Source organism: Chelonoidis abingdonii, chromosome 10 (assembly GCF_003597395.2).
Source record: "Chelonoidis abingdonii isolate Lonesome George chromosome 10, CheloAbing_2.0, whole genome shotgun sequence".
Taxonomy (NCBI): domain Eukaryota; kingdom Metazoa; phylum Chordata; order Testudines; family Testudinidae; genus Chelonoidis; species Chelonoidis abingdonii.
Genome location: NC_133778.1, coordinates 17,227,376 through 17,245,469, shown reverse-complemented (window position 1 = coordinate 17,245,469; position 18,094 = coordinate 17,227,376). Strand labels below are relative to the sequence as shown.

The 18,094-nt window shown below is 41.9% G+C and overlaps 1 protein-coding gene across 7 annotated transcripts in view; it reads left to right on the top strand.

Annotated features, from left to right (window-relative positions):
• Positions 1-3,346: 3,346 nt before the first annotated feature.
• ADAM23 (ADAM metallopeptidase domain 23) overlaps positions 3,347-18,094 on the top strand; it is a 215,704-nt gene continuing 200,956 nt past the window's right edge. For 6 of the 7 annotated variants that reach the window (XR_012656623.1, XM_075069983.1, XM_075069981.1 and 3 more), the window contains exons 1-2: positions 3,347-3,655; positions 4,789-5,015. Coding sequence is in view for 6 of the 7 variants with exons in the window: in XM_075069983.1 (XP_074926084.1) it covers positions 3,484-3,655; positions 4,789-5,015 (399 nt within the window). In the remaining variant the exon portion in view is untranslated. The remainder of the gene's footprint in view (positions 3,656-4,788; positions 5,016-18,094) is intronic. The other variant, XM_075069978.1, reaches the window with a different exon arrangement.

The window sequence follows — 18,094 nt, the reverse complement described above, 5'->3', positions numbered from 1 at the left end:
TTGTTCCTGCTGTGTTCAGGGAAACAGGACTTTGTGTATATTCTTTGTAAATAAACAGGATTGCACCAAAAAGTATACCTGACTTGTATTATTAATATCTCCTCTTAAGAGAAACAAGGCCATAAGTTTTGGCCAACTGGTTGAGCCAAAGGGGCAACAGCAGTCACTTGATTTTTGAGCGTCCGATGAATCGTTCAGACCCTGTTTTCCAAGAAACTACAATACTTTGTGGGGTGAACTTGGATTGGTGTGAACTCTTAGTTTATGTAGATTGGATGAATTATTGTAAAAAGTTGAAATTGGTTTTCAATGTTTATTTTTCATGATAAACATAAATTACTGTTTTGACTGGTGACAATATCCTGGAACTACTTTATTCCACCTTATGCCATTTCTTAAAATAGGCCTATCATGGATGCATTTCCTGATGCTCAGAGGAAACAGAATCATTCATAAATACTACACAGGCAGTTCAGAAATTTCAGCCCACACACAAGAAACCATTTCTCAATAAACCCTTCTGTCCCAATAATTACCTTAAAATATAAAGCATAGACCAAACTCTCTGCTATTTGCCACAGCTTCTAAGGACCACCACAAAACAAAACAAAAAAGAAAACATTTCTTCAAAAACTGAAAACTTACTTGCACATTTAGAAAAAGAACTTGTAAGAATTATAACCATACCAATAATAGTTGTTATATAATGTTTTCACAAAATACCTCTCAAAGTGCTTTACAAAGGAAGGCAAGTGTCATTAGCCCCTTTATATAGATGGGGAAACTGAGGCAGAGAGGTAAAGTTACTTGCTCAAGGTCACCTAGCAGGTCAGTGGCAGAACCAGGAATAGAGCCTACATCTCCTGATCTCAGTCCAGTGCGTTATCCACTGAACAAAAGTGCCTTCCTTAAATTTTTGAAGCTGTTATATTTTGGAGAAAAACCACTGTCCCATACTGATTTCTCCACTATAATAAACTATTTTAGTTAGCTGAATTAAAAAAAATATTCCCAATTAATCAGTCGTGACAAGCTTCATTTTTTCCTCCTAATGCAACTAAAATTTTCATTAGTCAGTATCAGGATTAATCTATGTCTTCTCTGTTGATCTCAACTTTGGGAATATGATCTGTCTTTTTAAAAACAAACCAAATAACCAACCTCTACCCATTTCTGCTTGATAAGGTGGAAGTTGTGAAATATAAAGGGATTTATAAAAAATTCTTAAAGCACGCTTTTAAAAAAAAGTAACTAGATCATGTTAAGCTCCCCTCCAAAGATATTTTGTCCCCCCTCTCTGAGTGTCATGTTATGTCCATTAATTTCAGTGTACTGTATAATGATGAACACTTGACTATTGATCAAATAATGTTCCACCTTCAGTGATTTAATTTAACTAATCATTGGCACATATATATACAGACTATTTGCTATACTTTGGGTCTAGTCCTGCAGTCCTTTCTCAGACATAATCCCCATTAACGTTCATGAGTATTTTGCCTGGGTAAGGACTGCAGTACTGGGGCCTTTATCTGTATTCCAGGACACTGGATGCTTTTCATCCCAAACCAGTTGCTGCATAAGTGGCTTTCTTGTCTTCAGTCAGTATATAATTTTCAAAAAAAGACTAATATATTTCTGCCATGTTCATCCACTGCCAGCTGAAGATATTTTATGCTTTTCTTCTTCTTCCATCCTTCCAGTGTCTGAGTATTTTTAAAGGAAATATTAAACATTCTGGTTCTCTCACTGACTAGCTATGTAGTCTTATGCAAATTACTTAACTGTCCTGTGCCTTGGTTTCCCCTTCTATAAAATGGAGATAATTATGCTTGCTCACTTTTGGAAAGTGCTTTCAGATCCTTGGAGAAAAAGTGCTATATATTTATTAATATTCTTCATTAAATTATCCAGCTTTTTTAAAGTACATTGCACAAAGCACTGCAGTCATTGCTCAGACTGTACTTCCATAGAAGTATCTTTCTTTGGCTCTGAATTTTCAAGTTGTACTGCATGTACCTTTGCAATGGCCCAGAAATCCATTGAAGTCAATTAGCTGGATACACGGGTGCAGTAAACAATTTGATTTGAGGCCTTTCCTGGTATATTTTTTGTGACTGAAGACTAGAGCTGGTCTGAGATGCCAATTCACAGAAGTGATATGTTTTGCTACCTCTAGTCAAGTCAACACCCACAGCTCTGCATCAGGACTTAGGGAGCCCAGAGAGCTGGGAAGCCGTAGCCTCCCTGGTCCCAGGGTAAGCCCCATAGTGGTCATACCCTGAAACTGCAGATCCTGGGAACTCCAGCAGTGGCTCAGTGAAACAGACAAGAATGTCAATTTCATATTTTGTTTTTGGAAATGCCATGATCCATTGTTTCTGCAAATGTTGAATTCGCCAAGAATATTTAGCAAATTTGGTTTCATTGCAACGAAGAAAGAACCCAGGTCATGCAAATCTGAAATTCTGAAACATGAGTTGGCTTGGCTCTAGAAGGGACCATTGTGATCCTCCAGCCTGACCACCTACATAGCACAGGCCATACAACTTCTGCCTAACAATTCCTTAAGCGGTTAGAATGAGCATTTCTGTTTACACCGCAGGATAAGAAGATGGCCCATTGCATTTATTTTAATAAGTAGAACTTGGAGTCCAATTTGATTCTTAGTCCAGCGTTCAGGCTTTCGCAAAGCAACCAGTAAATCCGTGTTGTGAGCCACTGGCAAGAGACAGGCAGGCAGAGCTCTGCGGAGCCGAGGCAGAGGTGCCCGTTCCGGTGTGTGTGTGTGTGGGGGGGGGGGACGCCCCTCTGCCCGCTCGTGCAGCAGGGACCGGGGTCGGGGAGGTTTGAGGGGCAGGGGCTCGGCGCTCTGTGCGGCCGGGCTGCTGCATGACTCCGCCGCTGCTGCTGCATTTGCACGGAAGAAGCACGCGCCCCCGCCCGCCTCGTCAGCCAGCGCCAGGGGCCACTGTCTCTCGCGCGCGCTCTTCCTCATCTCTGCGCCGGAGACCCTCTCGCCTCTTCCCGGCGCGTGCGCCTGTGGGGAGGGGAGCGGGGCTGGGGCGCGCGGGCCGCAACACAGTCAGAGGCGAACGAGCGATGGAGGAGGAGGTGCGGGCGCGCGCCGGGGATGGGGAAGAGCGGGGAGGAGCAGGTGCCGTGCGCGCGCTAGCGATGGATGGGTGGGTAGAGGGGGACGGAGCCGCGCGCGCCCAGTCAGCAGCGAGAGCCCTTAGCGGCCGAGCGGCGAGGAGGGAGCCAGACGAGCTGGTGCCGCGGTGGAAGCTGCTGCTGGAACCTGTGGTGAGGGGAGGTGGTGCCGCGCCCCCTGCGGACAGCGCCAGAGACACTCCCCGCGGGGCAGCATGAGGGCGGCGGTGCGGCTGTGATCCGCGCCGCAGAGGGGCAGCCCCGTCCCCGGCTCCTTGGCTGCGGCCGCCCCCAGTCCCCGTCAGAGCGGTGCCCCGGGAGCTATGAGCCATGAAGCCTCCTGGCAGCAGCGCCCTGCGGCAGCCCCTCTCCTGCCGCAGCCTCAGCGAAGCCGCCTCCTGCCTGAGGCTCCGGCCGCCGTGCCGCCTCCAACTGCTGCTGGGGCTGCTGCTCCTCTCCGGCCCCGCCTGGCCCCAGCCCTGGGGGGCTGCTGCAGCCACCGGTGGGTAGAAAGCTGCCCTTGGCGCTGGCAGCCGGCACAGGGGACACAGGGTGTGTGTGTGTGTGTAAGAGTTGTGTGTGTGTGAGAGATCTGTCCCTCTGTGTGTGTGAGAGACAGGTGTGTGGGTGTGCAAGAGAGATCTGTCCATCCATCCATTTCACCCACCCCAATAATCTTCTGTCACTTATTTTCTGCATTTAATAGTAATTGTCGTATCTCCCCATATGACATTGTCATATTTCCAAATATGGGGTGTGTATCCATATTTGTGCATTTTAAAAATACCAAGCAGTAATGGGTTAAAATCCTCTTTAAAGCCTGTATTCAATGGGTGGGGGGGAGGGTATGTATAAAATGCTTTGATGAAGCTGAAACAAAAAATGTTTGGGAGGGTATTTTGTGATGTTTGTGGGAAGAACATATCTGAAAATACAATATGTTTTTGAAGGTTTGGTTTCCTTTGAGCTGCATTTAAATGAAATGCAGAATGCTGGACGCAATTGTTTCCAATAGGCCATTATTATTATTACTGCTATTATATTGCTTGCCAGATTGATTGATGCCAGATACCTTGAAAATGAACAGAAAGGAAACGGGGATTTGAGCAGGAAAACCCTGGAATGCTGCCTGCTAAAAGTGCTCTTGGCATTCTCAAAGTTACAAGAATAGGGAAAAGTGGCCATTATGTAAAGGGAATTGATTAACATTCAGTGCACATAAACTCAGGACTCAGGTTGTCTTAGGAATGTGGGGAATGTTCCCACCAGTTTCACAGATGTATACATGGTTCACTACAGCACAGTGTGCCCGTGTACAGTCAGCACAGAGAAGTAAGGGAGGACTGCATGTCTATTAGGAGATTTCCCCATCCCTTCCCCCAAGATGAAAGGCTTTAAAATACTCAACATCCGAGATTGCATGTGGAAAATATACATGAATTTAAATAATACATGATAGCAGAAAAATGTTTAAAGTGTACAAATAAATCAAACATACTGCATTAATGAGCAGCCTATTATTTCTGTTTAAGCGAATAATACACTGGAATACAGCAAAACATATCTCTACCTTCATTTTATGGAAAGAGACACATTCTGCACTTTAGTTTATGGCAGACTATTTTTTTTCCTCAGCTCTGCATTGGAACGAAACTGCAGGAGGAATAGCAGGAGCACTGTCAGTTAAAGAGAATACATTTCTACAAAGTAACAGCAGTAGCAGTAAGAATAACAGCCAGAGCAATGAAAGCCAGAAAGAAATCACACTGCCTTCAAGACTGGTCTATTATATCAACAGAGACTCTGAAAGCCCTTACCATATCCTGGACACTAGGGCAAGACACCAGCAGAAACACAACAAGGTAGAGACAAAAGAGACGATGTACAGTAGCTTTAAAGTAATAGTATCTGTTGTGGAATTGTATTACTTTAGAATATTTATTTAGCAGGACCCCAAGACTTCGAGGTCATTGCACCACTTTTAGAAGTGAAAGAACCCACCCCCAATTAATCTAGAATACTTTTCCACTAAAAAAAAAAATAATTCTGGAAATGTAAGATAGGCCTGATTTGAAATTCTAGATTTATATCCCTAATCCTGGTATTTCAGGGAAGTTATGGAATTGGATCACAATTCAGCAATTTTTTGGTCTATAATCCCAATATAGATCACATTGGTTTGACTTAATCTGAATTGTAATACTGTACACAGCAAAATACTCTTTAAAATTATGCTAGACTACTCAAATATTTGTGGCCTTTGCCTTGTTTTTAAACATGAGACCATTTAACTCAAAGTGTTGCTAAATGAACTAAATTCTGGTTTCCTGCTAATGCATGCATATTAACAATAATTATAAAAGTTGCCAGTTTTCTTTAGTCTTTAGTCTTTAGACTTTAGTCAGAAACTGAACACTTTTATAATTACAAATTGAAAAAAATTGTTACTTTAATATTTACCTTATGCTGATACAGATTTATAAACCTGAGCTGGTCAGTAGAAGTGTGGCTGAACTGGTGTGTGATTTAGGAATATGGTATTGGTTTTGTGTAATGATCAGGTCTAGAAGTAAATATACCTCAAAATAGCTCTCTCAAGCCATTTTATAGTACTTGAAAAATGCTTTTCCATTGAAAAAGGGTGAAGGAATTTTACTCCTGCCCATGGATTCTGCATAAAAAGATAACATTTTGGAAGCTGAAGAGGATTTGTGCCCAATGGTCTGTGATGGCATATTAGATGGGGAGGGATCTGAGAATTCTTTCCTGGGTGCTGGCTGGTGAGTCTTGCCCACATGGTCGGGGTTTAACTGATCGCCATATTTGGGGTCGGGAAGGAATTTTCCTCCAGGGCAGATTGGCAGAGGCCCTGGAGGTTTTCCCGTTCCTCCGCACCATGGGGCACGGGTCACCTGCTGGAGGATTCTCTGCACCTTGAGGTCTTTAAACCACGATTTGAGGACTTCAGTAACTCAGACATAGGTTAGGAGTTTGTTCCAGGAGTGGGTGGCTGACATTCTGTGGCCTGCATTGTGCAAAAGTTCAGACTAGATGACCATAATGGTCCCTTCTGACCTTAAGTCTATGAATCTGTGAAAGAAGAGATCAATGTCTCTGTTCTTATCATGAAAAGTTGGATCCGTGTATAGAATACTGCTATGAGACTCTGGTGCATTGGTGTTCCTATTGAATTAGATTAGATTTCTATTAAGATCAAACAAATTCCCTATGCTTGATGTTATTTAAATAAATGACTGTGAATTTGTTAATATTTTGACTTGCATTGTATAACATTTTATAGCTTGTGGTAATTTTGAGCTAATTATAAATAATATCATTTGGGCCTCATTTAAAATTATTCTGAGTCTCTAATTATGGTTTAATGAGGAGGGACGTGCTTACTAGGTAGTTCAGCACAGAAATACAAGATTCTGGCAGGTGCTGATGGATACTCATGCCATTTCTAGCAATATTCTAGAGTACTATAGAAAAGTGAGTCCATTGCTGGAATTCTGTTCAGTTAGCCTCATTTTCCTACTAGGCTACTTGCAGAAATGACATCACAGTATCTCACAGGACTGAAATGTCATTTTCCAAAGTGTGGACTCATGGGGTTGTGGTGTATGGGTGTGTGTGTGGGAGGTTAGGGAGGGTGGAAGTAGAGGGAGAGGAAATTTGAAGTATTTCACAAAATGATAAATGGTAGGGAATAATATGGCATGTTTCCCAAAAGGAGTGGTAGCACTAGCACATAGAAAAAATATTTCATCTACACATTTCTTTGATGCTGGATTCTGAACAATTTCCAGAGGTATCTGGCACTAGCACATAGAAAAAATATTTCATCTACACATTTCTTTGATGCTGGATTCTGAACAATTTCCAGAGGTATCTACATTTATCCATTTGTCCAGCTCCTCTTTAAGAAAATTATTATATAAACAAAATTTGGTAAAGTTCTTTGTATTGTAATCGTTGCCTATCTTTGACTTCATGTATTGCTTTTCTAGATTTCTATGGAAATATATTTCCTTTATGTAGTTGCTCATTAGAAATTCTTTATTTTCTTTCCTTAGTATCTTCCAAATTTACTGATAAGAGTGGTCTTGCTCTTTTCTCTTCTGACTTCTTGCAGAAAGGGAAAACCTAAGGTGGAAATTCAGGGTGGTGGAGTGTGGGGAATAAAGTATTTGCAGGCCTCCAGAAAGATTTGAGGATGTAGGTCTGGGAATAATGTAGTTGATCTGAGATTTGTGGGGAAATTTTGCAGGTCTTGGGGTGCCCACACATCCAGTCACTTTACCAGTCTCTCCTATGTTACTTATCCATGTATATTATTTTTTAAGGAGTTTTGATGTCATTCCTTACCTCCCTGTGCCCTAGTCTCCACCTCAGGTTTGTATAGAACAGTGGTTCTCAAACTGTGGGTCGGGACCCCAAAGTGGGTTGTGACCCCATTTTAATGGGGTTTCCAGGGCTGGCATTAGACTTGCTGGGGCAGAAGCTGAAGCCCAAGCCTCACTGTCCTGGGTCGAAGCCAAAGTCTGAGGGCTTCAGCCCTGGGCAGCTGGGCTCAGGCTTTGGCTTCAGCTCTGAGTGGTGGGGCTCAGGTTACAGGCCCCTCACCTAGCGCTAAAGCCCTTGGGCTTTGCCCATCCACCTCCGGTGGTGGGGCTTGGGTAGGCTCAGGCTTCAGTCCCCTCTCCTGGGGTCATGTAGTAAGTTTTGTTATCAGAAGAGGCTTGCGATGCAATGAAGTTTGAGAATCCCCAGTGAAGAAACTGTTGATGGGGCAGAGCTCTGCAGGAGTTAGGCCACGTCTACACTACGCGCGAAAATCGATTTTAGATACGCAATTTCAGCTACGAGAATAGCGTAGCTGAAATCGAATATCTAAAATCGATTTACTTACCCGTCTTCACCGCGCGGGATAGATGTGCGAGGCTCGCCATGTCGATTCCGGAACTCCGTTTGTTTTGGTGGAGTTCCGGAATCGATCTAAGCGTGCTCTGGGATCGATATATCCCGTCCAGATCAGACGCGATATATTGATCCCCGAGCAATCGATTTTAACGCGCCGATACGGCGCGTAGTCTAGACGGGGTGTTAGTGCTGATCTTGGTAGCATTAATTTCAATGGGTATGCTCAGGGCTGAGTACTGTGTAGAGTGGCTCTCGTTTCCACTCAGCTGTGCCACTTTGACATGACTGGCCCCATTATGCAATATTCTTACAGGGGAGTTTCTGTAAGCTTGGCGGTCAAGCAGAACATGTCTTGTTGGCTCTCTTCCTTGATGGGTTTTTGCCCTTTTGGAGCTGAACTTCCACTGCTTTGACCCTTTCACATAGCAAAGGGATTGACTGTGCTTTTACTGGATTCTCCCTTGTGCATTGCATTATGTTTAAATTGCTCAGCTGTACTTCCAAGGTGCTGGCAGTTCCAGTTGAGCTTATATTTTGTACCTTGTTCCATACCTATCCTCTTCTTTTCATTTACTCCGCCCACTCCACCAACAATTCCTCCCTCAACATTTTGTTTATTTCCTCCTCCTGTGTATTTGTATCATGGAGGACAGCACAAAAATGCACTAAAAATGCATAATTTCCCAATCACAGTTTGCCAAAATGCTGCCCTTACCACATGAAATGAGTGGGTTTTTAAAATCCTTTCCCAAATATTATAATGACAAATAAGCAAGTTATATGCACCTTTGGATTTCCCACTGCATTCTGTTTTTTATATGTCTGTTTTGTTTTGGAAGGCCTTCTGGTCAGGAATTGCCTTTCATTAATTATTGTAAAGACGTGATCACATTGTAAGTGATAAATTAATAATTTTCAAAATCAGAAACAAGAGGTCTATTTTTAGGATTGAAAATTTAGGTGTAAATAACGAGGGGGCAAACATGGCAGCCTTTTTAAAATGTGCTAATTAGTTAAGGAAAGAAATGTTTGATTTTTTATGCATTTTAATGAGATGAATGACCCCAAATCTTGTTTTATGAGCATTGTTTTATTGCATCTTTTATATGTAATTGATACTGAAGTGCCTAGAAATGAATGGCCTGATTCTGTAAGCCTCTGTGTAACTGCCATTGAGGTTAATGGGAATGAGAGCTCCCCATATGGTTGGCTGTGGGATTGGGCCTGAATGCCTTCTAAATGCTGAATCACTATGCAAAGCTTATGGATGTATTAGTGTGTAAAATGAGAGAGGTGTATGTCGGAGGAGAAGTAGAGCAATGCAGAAAGGTTTTTAAAATAGCATTTTTTTCTTTTAAAAATCTCTTCCTGATAGTAAAGTGTTTACAAGGTGACTATTTTGGAAGATATATATGAATTAAAGAGATACTGTCAGGATAAAAATAATGGGCTGTGTTCTCTTCCCAATTGTACTGGTATAACCCAGTTGCAATAATTAGGATCACGCTGGTGTCACTAAGAGGAGAATTTGATCTTATATATTTTTTTAAAGTCCTTACTGGTAACACTTGTGACAGTACTGATTATTTAAAAACTCCTTCTGCTGTTCTAACTTATTTGTCTAGTCAATTTTCATTTTCTGGTTCTTTTCTGTAGTGCTTGGGTTGCGAATGCTGCGGGGGGATGTCTAACAAACAAGAAAGCTATATAACTGAAATTCAAAGTATTTCATTAAAACATTTCCTATAGATATTAAATTGTGAGGACTTAAATTATCTTTGGGGTCTAAATCATTTGTCAACATCCATTTATATGAAAAACTGTATTTCATAAATACAAATGTCTTATGAACAACAAAATATATTACTGTATACTAAACACTGATGATGAATGATTACATAAACCATAGTGAGGGACTGAGTGGATCATGAAGATTAGTAACGGGATATAGTACAGAGCTTTTAATCTGTATGTCATCAGTGCAAATAAGGCCTAGGACATCGGTGACTGGCAGAAGGTAATGACACTTGTGCAGTTGGTTTATGTGTAATGCGCTGGTGGTTTCTTTTAATTCTTGTATTTTTGTGTGGTGGATGCATGACCACTGTTATCATGTCATCTGTTATCATTGTAACTTAGTCCATGACTCAGAGAGTTTATACTCTATTTTAAATGTTTTTACAGTAATTGAATAATCAAGACCTGATCCTGCCTGGGGCCCTACTTGCTACTGTAACACAAGTACCGGTAATTAAACAGACAAACAGAAGAAACAACCTGATACCTCAGGTCATGACTGAGGCACAGCCACAGTGCAGGGTGGAGAATTGTGGACTCCTACTGTGTATGCTGTACATATTCTGTGGCTAGAGGACTTTAGTCTCCACTGAGTAAGCCTGGTTGTGTATAGAAGTGCTATAGCCATTTAAAAATATTTTTAAAAATTGAAAACTTGCCACACTTAATTTTTTTTAAAAGTAGTCTTTAGCAGAGCTGATTGTCTTCTCAGGTAAACAAACTGTGTATCTTTTAAATCTATTTGCAATCTACTGTATATGCTTGCACAAGCATCTTACACTACTTAGGCCAGTGGTCCCCAAGCTTTTCTGGTTGGCGGGTGCCAGACGACGAGCCACTGAGGACCGTGGCTGGCGGACAAGCATCTGCCAAAATGCCGCTGAGAAGTGGTAACGTCAAGAGGCGTCGCCACCGAAAAGCTGCTGAAAATCAGTGGCATTTCGGTGGAGATGTCTCTTTGTGATGCCGCTTTTTGGCAGCTATTTTGGTGGTGACGCCTCTTGATGACGCCGCTTTTTGGTGGATACTTGTCTGCCAGCCAGTTCGCGGGCGCACATAGATGCCCTAGCGGGAGACATGGCACCTGGAAGCACTAGGTTGCGGACCCCTGACTTAGACTTTGTACCTCCCAGTGATTTTTCTGTTTATCATCTCTTCATTGAAAGGCCACCATAATTAGGTCTAAATAGTGTAAATTATCAGTAAGGCCTCCCAATTTTTTTTATTTTCCACATTTTTCTCTGATCCTAGACAGAAACCCACTGTCATTATCCTTTTGGCAAGGTGAAAGCTTGAATTTCTAAGTTAGAGACAGTACAGCGCTGAATGTTGAATGTATTTCTCCTTCAGCATCAAGTAGAATATTTTGAAACATTTTGGTACGTGAATGCTTTTTTGGCTCCACGGCTGAGAAGCTCACCAGGCTAGCAACCTATTTTATTGCTGAAAAATTGCCAAATATATTATAGAAGATGTTCTTGGTTGGGATAATAGCACACCTGTACTGCATTATAATGTATTTAGATTTACCTTCACCTTTTGGTATTATCCCAGAAAGATGCATGCAAGTGTAATATTTTATAGACATTGAAATATTCCCATTTTATTTGTAAGAAAATCAAATTTTCCTGGAGAGAGAGTATTTAGAATAGGAGTTTAAGAGTCAGTACTTTGGCTTCTATTCCTCCCATGCCACTGACTGACCTTGGGACGCTACATCCTTCAATTTCTTTATATATAAGATGAGCATAATTCCTTCATTACAGGGGTATTATGAAGTTTATTAATGTGGAGTGCTTTGAGATTATAGGGTGAAAGGCAGCATATAAGTTGTTATTTTTGCCCTTATCTCCCCCCCCCACTATTATTTATTAATTTATTTGTTGCATCATCTTAAGTTAGGGCAATCCAGAGAACCCATCACTCATTATAGTGAGAAGTCACTCACATGAGTAGTTCAGTTGAAGTCAGTAGGACTACTTCTGTATAAGGAGGCATTTACCATCTGGGTCTTAAATTTATAAATCATTGGGCAGGGATTCTATGTTTGTATAGAATGTGGCATCCTGGGGCCCTAACTCTAATTAAGTCTTTGGGCACTTTGTCAATACAGATGAACTGTAATTTCCCAGGCATCACTATTTAAAAATTACAGTTAGTAAGAAGATGCTGGGTACAGAAGATACACTTTTATGTGAAAAGTAAGCAGGAGCAGATGAAACCCTAAGGAAGCAAGTCTTCATGCAAATAAAATGAGTTCCAGTTGAAATAACTCCTTAAAAATCCTTTGGAAGACTGTGCTCCTCAGAAGAGACTGTGTAATATCTTATGGTGAGATGATACTATGTCTCTGTTTTCTACTTATATAGTCAGGCCTGCTGCTCTTCACTCCTGATATATCAATTAAATCTTTCCCTAATTTACTTGCCGTTGGATTGAAAATGGTCTCGTACATTATAAACACTATTCAAAGCAGTGGCTTTCAAGAATATGAAGTATATGTTTTTAAAAAAATATTTCCCAAACAAACCAATATCCTCAAATATTAGAGTTAAGATTGCCCTTCTCAAACACAGCACCTATCCTGAGTTTTAAAACAGAGTTTTATAACTCGTTTCATACGTACATTACTGCACTAATGAAGGCACTTTAGATTATTTTTTTAATATAAGTGCTCTAATTAATTTCATGATCTATCATGTAAAGTTTGTTTGTGCATATGTAAATTTGTAATCTTTACATGTATGGCACTTGGCTTGGTTTACATTACAAAGCTTGTGTCCTTATAACTATGTTGTTCAGGGTTGTGGAAAATCCGCACCCCTGAGTGATGCAGCTATACTGGCCGAACTCCTAGTGTACACTGTGCTATATTGATGAGAGAGCTTCTCCTGTCGACACAGCTACCATCCCTCAGGAAGGTGGAGTACTTAATGCTGACGGGAAGAGCTCTCTTGTTGGCATAGGTAGCACCTTCACTAAGCGCTACAGCAGCACAGCTGTACTGTTGCAGCACTAAGTGTAGAAAAGCCCTTGGAGAATTGGCTGGCATGTGGTAAGGCTGATTATGAGAAATACTGAGAACCACCTGCAAAGTACTGAGCACTCTCAGTGCTTTGCATGATTGGGACCTTAATGATCCTGTGATGTTACACCCCATATTCTTCATAGAAATATAGTTATGATATGCATATGGCATTACCAAGATATATTTTGTGCAAGATGGCTCATGTAAGGTATCATTGGAAAGGTTATGATTTACTGAACGTGATTATCCAGTTTGTATGCATGTATCATTTCTGTGTCTAAAGTTAGGAATATTGACTATGTAACAACAACAACAACTGTGTGTGTATTTGCGAGACACCCACCAGACAACTGGTCATCACAGCTTTGATGGGCTGTTAGGAAGAAACAGTAAGACTGAAGATACTAATCTCTGTCCTTCCTGAGAGGCATCCTGGGATGTAGATGTGACACTACCAGGTCAGATGATAAGATCACCTGATACAAAATACCACCTTGAACACTGCTTGTACTTTTCCTCTGTAGATGGTTGCGGATCAAACAAAGGTTTCCCACCTTAGGAAAATAATTTTTAAGCCTGGGGGGAGAAAGGGGAGGTTTAATCTATACCAAGGGTCGGCAACTTTTGGCACATGGCCCATCAGGGTAATTCGCTAGCAGGCTGCGAGACAATTTGTTACTTTGACCATCTGCAGGTACAACACCCGCACCTCCCAGTGGCCGTGGTTTGCTGTTCCCAGTCAACGGGAGCCGCAAGAAGCGGCGGCCAGCAAGTCCTGGCAGCCCCCACCGCTGCCCGCAGCTCCCATTGGCTGAGAACAGCGAACCACAGCCACTGGGAGGTGTGAGGGGTCGTGCCTGCAAACGATCAACGTAAACAAAATGTCTCGCAGCCCGCCAGCAGATTACCCTGATGGACTTTGTGGCAAAGGTTGCTGACCCCTGATCTAGACTCTCCTACATTGCCTACCCAAGAAGAAGGACTGCTGAAAATACCTGAGGGGGAAAAAAGGAACTAACCTGAAGGGAAAGGTAGGGGTGAGTCCAGACTGAGACAAGGGTCCAGACTGTAAGAGGAAATAACTGGAACTCTGAGCTACAGAAACTCTGCTTTCTGCCTAATTCAACATTTAGCATGAGAAATTACATTTTGTAACCTGTTTCTTTAGTGAATCAAGTTTAGTTTGAGTGTTTTGTTTTATTTGCTTAGTAATCTGCTTTGTTCTATTTTCTATCCCTTATAGTCATTTGAAATCTGCCTTTTATAGTTAATAAATTTGTTTTGTTTATTATTAAACCCAGTTTATGCAATTTCTAAGGGAGATGGGGAGGAGAAGTTGTGCATATCTCTCTTCACATTGAAGGAGAGGGCAAATTTTTATGAGTTTGTGCTGTGCAGATCTTTCTGTACAGCACAAGACAGTATTATTTTGAGTTTATTCCCCAAAAGGGGTGTGCATGTGAGTGCTGGGTGAATCCTCTCACACAGAGCTGACTTCAGTCTGTGTCTGCAGTTGGGTGTGGGCCCCTGACCTCACTGTGCGTGCTGCAAGGGGCTGGAGAGCCTAATTCAGCAAAACAGGGTGTCAAGGTTCCTTCTCCACTCTGAACTTTAAGGTACAAATGTGGGAACCTGCATGGACACTTCTAAGCTTAATTACTAGCTTAGATCTGGTACTCTGCCACCATCCAGAAGTCAATGTCTGGAGCACTTCCTGTCCCCCCAAAATTCTACCCTCCCTGGATGGCCTTGAGGGACTTCACCAACTCCCTGGTCAACACAGATGCAAACCCCTTGGATCTTAAAACAAGGAGAAATTAACCATCCCCCCTCTTTTCCCCCACCAGTCCCTGGTGAACACAGATCCAAACCCCTTGGATTTTAAAACAAGGAGAAATTAACCATCCCCCCTCTTTTCCCCCATCGTCCTCGTGAGTCCAGATCCAATCCCTGGGATCTTAAAACAGGAAATCAATCAGGTTCTTAAGAAAGCTTTTAATTAAAGAAGAAAGGTAAAAATCACCTCTGTAAAATCAGGATGGAAATACTTTACAGGGTAATCAAATTCGTATAGCCAGAGGAACCCCTCTAGCTTAGCGTTCAAGTTACAGCAACAGAGGTAAAATCTCTCAGCAAAAAGGACATTTACAAGTTGAGAAAAACAAAAATAAACTAATCCGCTTTGCTGGCTGTTACTTACAATTTTGAAACATGAGAGACTGGTTATAGAAGAGTTTTGGAAGCCTGGATTGAGTCTCTGGTCCCCCTCTTAGTCCCAACAGCGAACAACCCCCAAAACAAAGAGCACAAACAAAGACTTCCCTGCACCAAGATTTGAAAGTATCTTGTCCCCCTATTGGTCCTCTGGTCAGGTATCAGCCAGGTTTACTGAGCTTCTTAACCCTTTACAGGTAAAAGAGACATTAACCCTTAACTATCTGTTTATGACACAGGGAGAGGGAATTCAGGCTGGTGGAGCAGGAGGAGGGACTCAGTGAAACCTCAGTACATCAGGTGGCATCCCAAAGGGGGTCTAACCCGTCACAGATCTCCTATATACTTTGTATCTAAACACAATTTGTAACATTATTTTATGTGTATGTTGACTTCGGTGGGACTTAAGCATGTGTTTAAAGTTAAGCAAGTGTGTAAGTACATTACTGAATTGGGACCTAAGTGCAGCTTGTGAATTCTTACAAGTTCTTCTTTGTGCTGAACTTGCAACCGTGATGATATCATTCACAAAATAAGGCTTTTGTGGCTTCTTTTTGGTGTCACAGGTGCCCAAGAAATCTTCCAAAGGAAAATAAAAAAAATTCTGCAAGGGCTGAAGGGAGTGGAAGTGTATGTGGGTGACATTTTAGTTTAGTCTAAGTTAGAGGAAAATCATACTGTAAGGTTGGAATAAGTTCTGAAGGCAATTGAGGTTACTTACTGGATTAAAATTAAATAGAGGAAAATGTACTAAACAGAAAATTCAGCTACAGTTCTTGGAGCATGTGATTTATTTTATCTGGATCTGCCCTCCGATCCCCCTTTATCAAAGTATAGTTGAAATGCTACCACTTAAAAGAATTCAGAACCTATGCAGTTTCTTGGAATATTATAGCTATTGAGGAAATTCATATCTAGCTTTACCATCAAAAGGCCAAACTTCTTATGAACTGCTCTGTGAATCTGGTTTAAAGCATAGGAACATGCTTTTAAGGATCTAAATAACTTATTGACCATATCCCTGTACATTTTGTGCTGTTTCTAAATCTAGAGCCATTGTGGAAGATGTTGGCAGCTATGATCTGGATGTGCTGATAGTTCATTTATGTGCAAATGATTAGAAACGTCTAGCATATTGTTCTAGATGGCTTTTAGACTCTTGAACCAATATACAAAAATAGGGAGAGAACATTTGATTATAGGCTCACAAAATATTTGCAGGGACTGGATATTTTTAAGCTTCAGACAACCGCAGTCCACTGTCTCCAGTAACAAATAGTAAAGACACAGATAGGGGGCCTCTTACATGCTAGAGATTGCTTGTGCCTTTACATCTATTGTAAAATATGCTCCAGGAAAGTTTGTGGTGGTGGCTAAATCTTATTAGGGAGTCTTGTTGGTTACCCAGATTCTGCAGAAGCTTGTGATTATATAGAATCACTTATTGATACCATTTTGAGTGTCCTGATAGCTTCCCAATAAAAATTAGAACTGATTAAAATAGACAGTCCTGCTGATTCATAACTACCCACTGTATCCAGGATAGTAAGATATAGTTCACACTTTTTTTTTTTTAATATCAGGGTCCCACATCTAGCCTTCCATGCAACGATAGAAGAATTCACCAAAGTTGACAGCTTATGGCAATTTTGTTATCCTGTAGTCCTTGAAAGATGATTCATGGTGAAGAATACATGAGACATCAGAGTCTCACAAAATGCCAGGAGCAAGTCAAAATATCAGTTGTGATGTCCCAGCATAGGACAGATCTTAACTATCCTAGACTTAGAGTGGCCAGAAAAACACAATCCAAAGAGCCTCTAATACTCAGGCCTGGTCTACACTACGCGTTTAAATCGATTTAAAGAGCGTTAAATCGATTTAACGCTGTACCCGTCCACACTACGAGGCCCTTTATATCGATATAAAGGGCTCTTTAAATTGGTTTCTGTACTCCTCCCTGACGAGAGGAGTAGCGCTAAAATCGGTATTACCATATCGGATTAGGGTTAGTGTGACCGCAAATCAATGGTATTGGCCTCCGGGTGGTATCCCACAGTGCACCACTGTGACCGCTCTGGACAGCAATCTGAACTCGGATGCACTGGCCAGGTATACAGGAAAAGCCCCGCGGGATTTAATAAGGGGAAAGAGATGGCCATTTACCTACTGGGCTGTTGCTTTAAAAGAAATCTCCTGGGCATGTAGCACGGGAGGGGAGGAAGGATAGTGCTGAGGCTTTTTGCGTTTACAGCCCATGCAGGTGGGGGAGGGGTAAGCAATCATCCTGAGAATTGGATTGAGGGGAGGTTGCTTCTGCTTGCTGCATGTTAAAGGAAGGCATCAGAGGGCACTGTGTATGTGAAGGCTGGAGAAGCCAAAGACTAGGCTTACCAGGGCCGCTACAAGCTGGAATTTCTGATGCCCGGACCTGCGTCTGTGAGATCTGTAACACAGAGCCGCAGCACTCAATATTAAGATGCAAAATGCGACCTTGTAGTGAAATCACATGTGCTGTGTAAGGTGAATAGTGTTGTTCCTGTGCAAAGAGTTCCAACATTGTTCTGATAAAGTATCTTTTTAAAATATCTCTCCCTTTTTCCCTCCCTCCTGCAGCTGCACTTTTTCAAGTCTCCTTCTCATCCCGAAGGCTATTCAGATAAGGCAAAGGAAAAAGAAGATGCGAGATAAATGTTTCCTCGGAATCCATGACAGTAACCCCAGATGAGAGTCTCTGAGATGAGTGGAGAGTGGTGTAGCAAAGTACAGGAAAGATGCAGTGAACATGAGGGTAGGAGGGACCAAAGGTGAGGATAGGAGGGACCATACGGAGGATAGGAGGGACGCTTGAGATGAGAGAGGGCGGCAGAAGATCAGAGATGTAGGCAGGAAGATCAGCCGGTGGCGGGATGCAACGCTGAGCTGCGCGTGCATCAAACTGGAATATCCTCCGACGTCTGGTGATCTTCAGGAAAGACG